A 9058-nucleotide genomic window follows, 5' to 3' on the forward strand; every position below is an offset into this window, starting at 1 on the left:
GCCATGCCCTCATGAGAAGGGCCTATGCCCAGCCTGGCCTCTGCTTTGACAGCTTTTCTTTCTTGTAGTGAAGCCCACATTTATTGGGACCCGGGTCTTTGAAGACTATGACCTGCAGAAGCTTGTGCACTACATTGACTGGAAGCCTTTCTTTGATGTCTGGCAGCTCCGGGGCAAGTACCCAAATCGAGGCTTTCCCAAGATATTTAACGACAAAACAGTAGGTTAGTTCATTCCCTCCTTCCTGTGTGAAATTTGACATGTGGTGTTGTGACTCTGAAGGCAGGAATAGGTGATGAGCAGGCTGTTCATATTGCGCAGGATGTAACTGCTTCCTTGTGGGCACCTGCTCAGCTTTGACGCTGGATAGTCTTACGTTGACTGGATTTGGGATTTTTGTTTATTCATTCTTTCAGTGAATATTTATTGGCATCAGTTACATGCTGTGCTCTGTACTGGGCTGTAGGGATAAACAAAAGAAGATAGTTTAATCCCTGCTGTCTAGTTCCTGGCTAGTTAGCACAGCCCATAGTACTGGATGCATGCTGGACTCCTGCAGACACAAGAGGAGGCACTAGAGCTCAGACAGAAACAGGGCGTCAGGGAAGGGCTCCTGGACAGGCTGGTATTGGAAGTGTTCAAAGATTGAATGGTAGTGACTGAGGACCGTGGGATATGAGGTGGTGGTAAAGAAAAGCATATTCCACGCAGAGGAGACAGAGCATGATATGGCACAGAATACCTGTGTCTGTTGGGAACTGCAAGGAGTCCATTGTACCCAGAGCTTGCAGGAGAAAGACTGGGGTGATAAACTAGAGAAGTGGGTGAGTCGATAATTGTTACCCCAGTTCTCACATCGCACCTTACCCCCAGGCCCATCACAGAAACATGGGATTGCAGTGTAAAGCCATTTCCAGGTCTATAAGATGAATGGTCAGAGCAGAGTGAAATGAAAGGTGGACTCTTTAGAAATCTGAGATTAGGGCTAGGAAGAGCCTGAGAGACCAGCCCCTTTGCAGTCTCCTGGAGAGCGCCTGGGCTTTCTGTTAAGGTGCTTAGATTTGGCAGCACCCACATAGCCAGAAGCATGGTAGGTGGGCCAAGGACTTCTCAGTACGCTGCTCATGCATCATCGTTGGCGAGCAGTTGGTCGGGGGACTGGCTCTCACTGAGAGCAAGGAAGCTCTGTGGTGAGGTGGGAAACCAGGGGAGGCTATTGCAGAGCCCGTCTGCTGCTGTGCAGCTAGTGAGGCTGCCCAGGGGTGGGGCTGAAGCCACGTGGCAGGATTTGGGGCCATGCTTCACTGCTCTCCCTGTCCTGTCCCCAGAGGTCACTGAAGTCAGTGGAGATGTGTATGTCATTGAGCCAGGAATCCTTGCCCTCTGCCTGACAGTGCTGTGGGGAGCCCTGGCTTTGGCTATCTGCCTTTATTAAATGAAACTGTAAGTGGCTTGACATGGGGGAAGCAGACTATGGGGACCTACACCTCTCAGGAGCCACCACCCTGCCTTCTATGCCTTATGCTGTATCTGCAGCAAAAACAACAGTCTTTGAGAGGGATGGAGAAGGGTGACTGGTGAGAGAAAGATGATTGACGAGGGACTATATATTTTTTTTTGTGGCGTGGGGGGTCAAGAGGAAGCAGTCTCTGCCACTTATTAACACCTTTAAATGAATTTATATTGTTTTCCTAATAGGTGAAGAGGCCAAAAAGGTGTACGATGATGCCAAGAACATGCTAAACATACTGATTAGTGAAAAGAAACTTCGGGCCAGGGGTGTGGTGGGATTCTGGCCTGCGCAGAGTGTCCAAGATGACATCCACCTTTATGCGGCGGACGTGGTGCCCCAGGCCTCGGAGCCCATAGCCACTTTCTATGGGTTGAGGCAGCAGGTATGAAAGGTGTAAGAGTGGACAGCAAGGACACTGCCTGTGCTTCTGGGTTTAGGCACAAACCCAGAGCACAGTGTCAAGGAGCATTAAGCCCAGCCCAGGTGTGAATGAGTGTCTCCTCTGCTTCATCCAGAATGACCAGTTAGAGGCTGAGCCCAGGCACTTGTGAGTAGGGTGGGGAAAAGGCACCCGTGTGGTGTCCAGTGGGCGCCAGAGGAGGAGGTGTTTACGGTGTGTCTGTGGATGGACGAGAGCGTTGCCTAAGCACCAGATGCCAGAACTCTGCTGCTGGGTCTTCTCATATGCCAAAGCAAGAGGGTGCTAACTTATGTAACAACATTGGTTTGCGTCTGTGTATGTTATTAAGTAAGTTGTCGAGGGCTCCTGTCGGGCAGGACAGATGAAATAAATACCGAACATGCTCCTGCACAGGTAAGTGGTCATGGGCTGCTTGGCAGAGCATTCTACCAAACTTCCACACAGCTCTGGTGTCCAGCAGTTTGTTTTCGTTTCACACAAGAGAAAGGGAGACTGATGGAGGTGGTGCTGATGTCTGCTTCGGGGGCGACTCCTGCTGTGTGCATGCCCAGCTTTTCTGGTGCACTGACTTCAGTGCCGAGAGAAGGGGCTCTGCATGGCTCCCTCTCATGCCCCCACCTTAAAAAAATTCATGTGTCATATTCATGTCCCATTAGCTGGGACAATAAATAGTAGTTGTCCAATCAGAAAGTAAGACCAGAATTCACTAGTATCATTAAACATTTAATAATTTGTGTAAATTGCTTTCAGCTACACTATTATTTTTAGTTATTTAATAGTGATAATATTGCCCATAACAATTACAATATAATTAATAAGGCCAGATATCTTGACCATAGTATCTGGAGGGATTGCCAGATTTGGAACTTTAAACATGGAGAAGTAAGCAAGAAAAGCTACATCCTTGCTGTGTGCACTCTGGTTCGGTGACTCCTTACTCTATGCACTCAGGCTCAGACACTGTAGGAAACAGCAGGGGGTTCTAATGTTAAGTTCCAGCTCCTCCTTGCTAGGGAACCAGGAACCTTTCTTGCACTGGTAAAACTAAAGTCAGAAACCTCTGCTGGGGTTTCTTTAATACTCCAGGCTTGTATCCTCTTTGACTCTCTTTTTACTTCCAGAATAAATTGAAAAGTCCTCATGTCTGGGCAGTCTGTGGTTAAGGCATTTAATGCTCTGAATTTTCAGCTTTCACCTTTTAATAGCTCTGAGAAAGGAGAGCTGGACCATGAACTTATATTATCTACTTGGACAGATACTTCTAAGGACATGCTCTCTTCTAGTATACTCTAGAAAATTCTGGCTGCAGTGCCTTATTACTTTGGGAGACTTCTGTTCTGAGTATGCTCTGATCACAGTCCATTCTAAAGTACCATGGGGCCTGTGACCTGTATGTCTTGTGCTACAGGGAACCTTTGTATTTCCCTCTGGCTTCTGTTAACAAAGAACGGTTGATGAGCAGAGTGCAACTGAAAAAAACAAGCTGTATGCCCAGCTGTCCCTGAGCACTGGCATTTCTGTATGCTTTGGTCAGATATTCCGTACCTGCAGCCTCTTAGGATTGTATGCCCGGTGTCAGCCTGCACTTGCTGTTGTGGCCGACAAGAAGCTCTGAAGCTTGTGAGTAGCCACTCACTGATTAACTGATTGGTGCAAAGCAGTGCCATAGATTCAGGAGCATCAGTTATTGGTACTTATGGAGTGTGGCTATCAACCTTTTGGTCCTACTGGTCCAGCCTGAGCTGGTTGATCAAGCTAATTGTGCCTCAGATGTATTGCCTGTGAAGTGGAGCTGATGGTTATCACTTTTCATAAGGCTGAGAGTTAAATTAGTGATTTATACAAAGAGCAGGCATAGAGTAACCATCAGTGAGTAATTAGTTATAAGCTGTTTACCTCCTCAACAGTTATTTATTGGTTGTATAAGAGAGGTGCCCAGAAGGTGGAGGCTATTACAGGCTTCTGAGGGAACCCAGAAATAAATCCTGCTGAGTCTTTGGCTTCAGGCTATCCTGGTGTCCTCTGCCATTTCCTGCATTGTGCCTGTGGGGGGCAGCACACAGCCCATGTGATATTAACCCCAGCAGTTTGTTGAACTGCATCTGTTGACGTAGGGTGGGACCATACACTGTCTTAGTAACTGTGTCACTGAGATACAGTACCTGACACTTGCAACATAGAAGAGGTATATGTTGACTCATTTTTACAGTCTAATCCACTCCCAGAGAGGACAGCATGCCAGAGGGGCATAGCAGAGGAATAGCCACTCCGGGCATGGCAGACAGGAAGCAGCAAGTGAAGGGGGGAGAGATGGGGAGGAGTATGCCTTTCCAGGCCTTGCCTCTAGGGACCCACCTCCTTAGACACCAGGCTCCACCTCCCACATCACATTTAGCTCCTAACTCATCAATGGACTAATCCACTGCTGATTATCATTCTCCTGTGATCCAGTCACTTCCCAAAAGCCCACCTTTGAGCAGCTTTCCAGGGACAGCTAGATATAAACCACAGTACACATTTAACGATTCCTGTTAGCACATAGTACCAGAACTTGTTAGTCTGAATTGAAACCTGTTTTGAAGGAAAGTATTTTTTAAAAATAAGTAATTGTTTAAGGTTTAGTTCCTAGCTACCATAGTGCCTGTAGGCTTTCAGGATATGTCTGGTCAGTGTGTAAATGAGTAAATTTATGAGTATCTTGGTTATATATGTTATGTCACATATTTTTTTAAAATCTCATTTGTGTCTTAGTCTGTTTTCTTTTGCTATGACAGAATACCTAAGGCAGAGTTTTGATTGACTCCAAAATGTACCGCAGAAAGGCTCATTGTGTTGAAGGCTTAGTTGCTGATGGGCTTTTGGGAAGTGAATAGGTAATGAGAGATCCAACTTCATCAGTGGATCAATCATAATTTGATGACATTATTTGGAGGTGATGGAAATGGAATAGGGTCTGGTTGAAGGGAATGGACCTTGGGATGATCTGTGGTTCCCTTCCTCCAGTCTAGTTCTCTCGCTCTCTGTTCCCTGGTGTCATCTGGTAGGCAGCTTTTGTCCACCACTTCACTCTGCCATCTTTTTGCATTGCCATGGGTCTAAAATAAATGGGACCATCTGACCATGACCAAAATAAATGTTTTCTCCTCTGAGTTGATATTCTGAGATAGCTTGTCACAGCAATGAAGAGCTTAGTAGTACACTGGGTAATTTGTAAAGGAAATGTATCTTTCTGGAATATCCAAGATCAGGCAGCCATGTGCTATGGTGTGATGTGATGGAGAAGAAAGAAGGGGAGGACAGATGCACACGAGAGAACAAGGGTTCAACTCCTGTGATATAACCTGTTCCTGTGAGAAAGACATCAGTACATTGCTGAGGGCTTTGTCTCTATGACCCGAATACCTATGCTTCACCTCCCATACTTGCCACACTGAGGAATTGAGGCTCCATCACATGAACCCAAGGGGAAGGGGAAATGCATTCAAACCATACTGGCAATTTGTTCAGCAAATATTTATTGAATACTCACTGTGTCAGACACTGTTCTGAGTGCTGGGGATATAGCAGTGAACGGGGAGACATTCCTGACCCATGAGGCTCACATGCACTGAAGATACCAGATTGTTTTCCACTGTGTACTGGTGCCATGTTCTCTGGCTGTTGATTGGATTTTAGGCTGAGAAGGACTCTGCCAGCACAGACCCTTACCACTGCCTCTCAGACTTCATTGCTCCTCTGCATTCTGGGGTCCGCGACTACCTAGGCCTGTTCGCTGTCGCCTGCTTTGGGGTGGAAAAGCTAAGCAAAGCCTATGAAGATGATGGTGATGACTACAGCAGCATCATGGTCAAAGCTCTGGGGGACCGACTGGCAGAGGTAAGATGGTGGTGAGGGACCAGACCCTGAGACACAGTCTAGGAGGTGGGCATCCCATGATGATGTCAGAATACTGATCAGCTGTTAGAATCAGTGTCCTTGCTTCCTGAGTCCGGGCCACTGGCTTTAACATTTATTATCCATATTTTAAAATCATGTATCTCCAGATGGCTTTCATGTATCCCTTTTCAGAGAAAGAAAAACCAGTGTTGCTTGGCTGGCTTATTACCCTTAGAGTCGCCACCTTTTGCCTTATGTCTGATATTTTCCTTTGCTTGTTGTTTCACCCTAAAATGAAAAACAGAATCCTGTTTCAGAGCTCTTTATCCTATGTAGTTATCTGGTTCTTCGTCTTTGTCACACATGGATGGGCCAGCCTAGGCTGTGGGCTCTCCTCACTGCAGCAAGCCTGGGGCAGTGCAGCTCTGGGCCCTGCTCTCTGCTCTTTTTGTAGGGGACTTGTGGGATGGTCTTCAGATCATTAAATATAATAACCTCCACTTCCATTGAGCAGCAGCAGAGTGGCCAAAGAAAGAGCAAGCACCCAAGCACCTAGTCTGTCCCCCTCATGCCAGATTTGCCCTGGTGATTCCGGTGAGGAAGGCTGCTCCACCTACCTCTGTTGCGAGGATGGAAGCCTCAGCATGCTGAGCTCCCACCTCTGCCAACCATGCGCTGCTCTGTGTTCCAGGCCTTCGCAGAGGAGCTCCATGAGAGGGTTCGCAAAGAACTCTGGGCCTACTGTGACAGTGAGCAGCTGGGCGTTGCAGACCTGCGCAGGCTCCGGTATGAGGGCATCCGGCCAGCTCCTGGGTACCCCAGCCAGCCTGACCACACTGAGAAGCTCACCATGTGGCAGCTGGCTGGCATTGAGCAGTGCACAGGTGTGTGGGCTGCCAGCATCTGTTTTCCTCACTGAGTGGACTTTTCTTAAATCAATGTAATGGCACCTATCATTGAAGATTTTTTAAAAATAGAGTTTATAGTGAAATCATCCCCATCACATTCTTTCAGGAATTTTTCTCATACTTTATATTGTACTACTATATTGTATTTTTATAGCACCATTTTAGATTTATGAGTTTAAATTACTTGACCCATCACAGATGGAAATCTGCCTGATTTACCCTCCCTGTGCCTGTCACTCAAGTTACTGAGTTACTCTGTTACTAGTGTCTTTTCATCGCACTTGTGCCTCCATCCTAGTGGTAACACTGCCTGCCTCAGATTGAGCTCGCTCACAGCTGATGTCTGGATAGCAGGCTTGCAGGGCACCCAGCCTTCCCCTCAGCATTTTTCTTTTCTACACTGTGATTAACAGTTATGCTTTCCTTTAATGTAACTCTCCTATGTATTGTCTGATTCTCATAGTTGAAAAAGTGACTTATGTCCTATTGAGATAAACACCTCAGCACCCTTGGCCCAGTGCAGAATGGTCATGGTTTATGGCTATGTTGCCCAGTCTGATGCAAGTTCTGACACACATTACATAGACCATGGTTGAGATGGTCCAGTCTCAGTTCTCAGTTCTCAGTTCTCAGTTCTCAGTGGAATTAACCATGGACATATCAGAGCTAAGTCAAAGTTCTAAGTTTCAGTGAGGACCTATGGGCGACTGGCTGAGTTGGATCTGGGTCAGCCAAAGAATAGTTGACCCAGGAGATCTGGGTGTGGGTCCCCATTTCTCTTAGTGCTGTGGTGAAGCCCTCACCTTACAGATTCTGTTTTCTTGTCCATACAGTGAGTGACTTAGAATGCATGGCCTAGAGGGTCCCAAGAGAAAGTATCATTTTCCTCAGTGCTGAGGAGGGCTTGTGTTTTCACTGGCACTACTTATCTATCCCCTCTAGCTTTATAGGCCCCAGAGACCTTTAGATGGTCCTCTCATCTCCAGGGTTAGCTCTTCTGGCTGGGAACTGATCTTGGCAGACTGAGGAAAGTATAAAGATGTTTTCCAGTTCTGTTCTCACTGGGATATCGGAGATACACATGTCCAGAATTGATTTTTTCCATCTGGAAGGAGTTTGCTAGACTCATCTGGTCCCAGCTTTTGTGCTGTGTCATGTGTCACCTCGATGGCCTTACTTCCTTCACTGATTGAACCATTGTCCACTCAGTACTACCTCCTCCTCCCCACATTGATGCCAACTAGTGAGTGTCTGTGCTATTCTCCCTAGGCATTCAGCTGACAGAGTCCTTGGCCATGTCCCCTGCTTCAGCAGTTTCAGGTCTCTACTTTTCCAACTTGAATTCCAGATATTTTGCTGTGGGGAAAATTTCCAAGGATCAGGTAAGTTTGTGGCTTCTTCAGATGCTTGTTTTATTTTTATTTATTTTGTGGAACTGGGGATTGAACTTAGGCCATTGTGCTTGCCAGGGAAGCACTTATTCTACTGAGCCATCTCCCCAGGCCCCAGATGCTTGTTTTATGTGGATCTCTAAAACCTCTTTTATTTTAAATGGGTATGAAAATAAAATGAAGGGTGAGGGATGAAAAAATTTACCTCAGATAATGTCTTAATTTAATCTTGGCCCATTACCCCAAGTCTAGCCCTTCCCAACACACATACACCACACTACTAGCGTCTAAGCCAATAAATATTTGTCTCCCTGTTAGTAAGATGAGAAGTGGAAGGTACTCAGTGTTTCTTGGCAAAACCTGGGGAAACTTGAGTTTCAAGTGTCATAGCATCGTGGTTTAATAAAGGTGCTCTTGTCTTTTGCAGATTGAGGATTATGCTCTGAGGAAGAACATGTCTGTAGCAGAGGTGGAGAAGTGGCTTGCACCTATTTTGGGATATGATACAAACTAATTTCTTTTTTTGAAAAAAAAACCCCAAAAACCAAACCTCTGTACTTGATGACCTCAAGGAGGTGTAGGAGTCAGATGCCTTATAGAGAACTACAAAAGGCCCCTGTGCTTCTGATTGAGTTGACCCTACTTCTTAGAAGACTGTCTTGTAGGATACCATAGAGGAGCAGGCTGTCCTGTGATCTTGGAAAATGTGTTGTTCTTAGGGGATCTAGGATGAGGAGCAGGGAGACTCATGATGGTCCCTAGGGGATTGGGACAAAATGGTATCAACTGTCTTTTACATTTCAAAGCAAGTTAGCTTGGTTTTTTTTCTGTACTAACCTTGGATCTAAGAGGGCAAATAATCCTCTCCCCACACTCCTTCCTAGAAAAAAAAAGCCTGAAGCACAGTTAGAGAAACTTTTATAGTGATGTGATCCTGTGGCAAAGTGTC

The 9058-nt window shown here is 46.2% G+C and overlaps 1 protein-coding gene across 2 annotated transcripts in view; it reads left to right on the top strand.

Moving 5' to 3' along the window:
- Window positions 1–8660, top strand: part of Mtr (5-methyltetrahydrofolate-homocysteine methyltransferase) — a 110659-nt gene extending 101999 nt beyond the window's left edge. For both annotated transcript variants that reach the window (XM_004640845.3, XM_012516818.2), the window contains 6 exons: window positions 69–224; window positions 1699–1895; window positions 5610–5810; window positions 6502–6694; window positions 7988–8100; window positions 8537–8660. In XM_004640845.3, the coding sequence (XP_004640902.2) occupies window positions 69–224; window positions 1699–1895; window positions 5610–5810; window positions 6502–6694; window positions 7988–8100; window positions 8537–8623 (947 nt within the window). In that variant the 3' untranslated portion in view covers window positions 8624–8660. The remainder of the gene's footprint in view (window positions 1–68; window positions 225–1698; window positions 1896–5609; window positions 5811–6501; window positions 6695–7987; window positions 8101–8536) is intronic.
- Window positions 8661–9058: the final 398 nt, after the last annotated feature.

The sequence above is a fragment of the Octodon degus genome, unplaced genomic scaffold (assembly GCF_000260255.1).
Source record: "Octodon degus isolate 3935 unplaced genomic scaffold, OctDeg1.0 scaffold00127, whole genome shotgun sequence".
In the NCBI taxonomy this organism is placed as follows: domain Eukaryota; kingdom Metazoa; phylum Chordata; class Mammalia; order Rodentia; family Octodontidae; genus Octodon; species Octodon degus.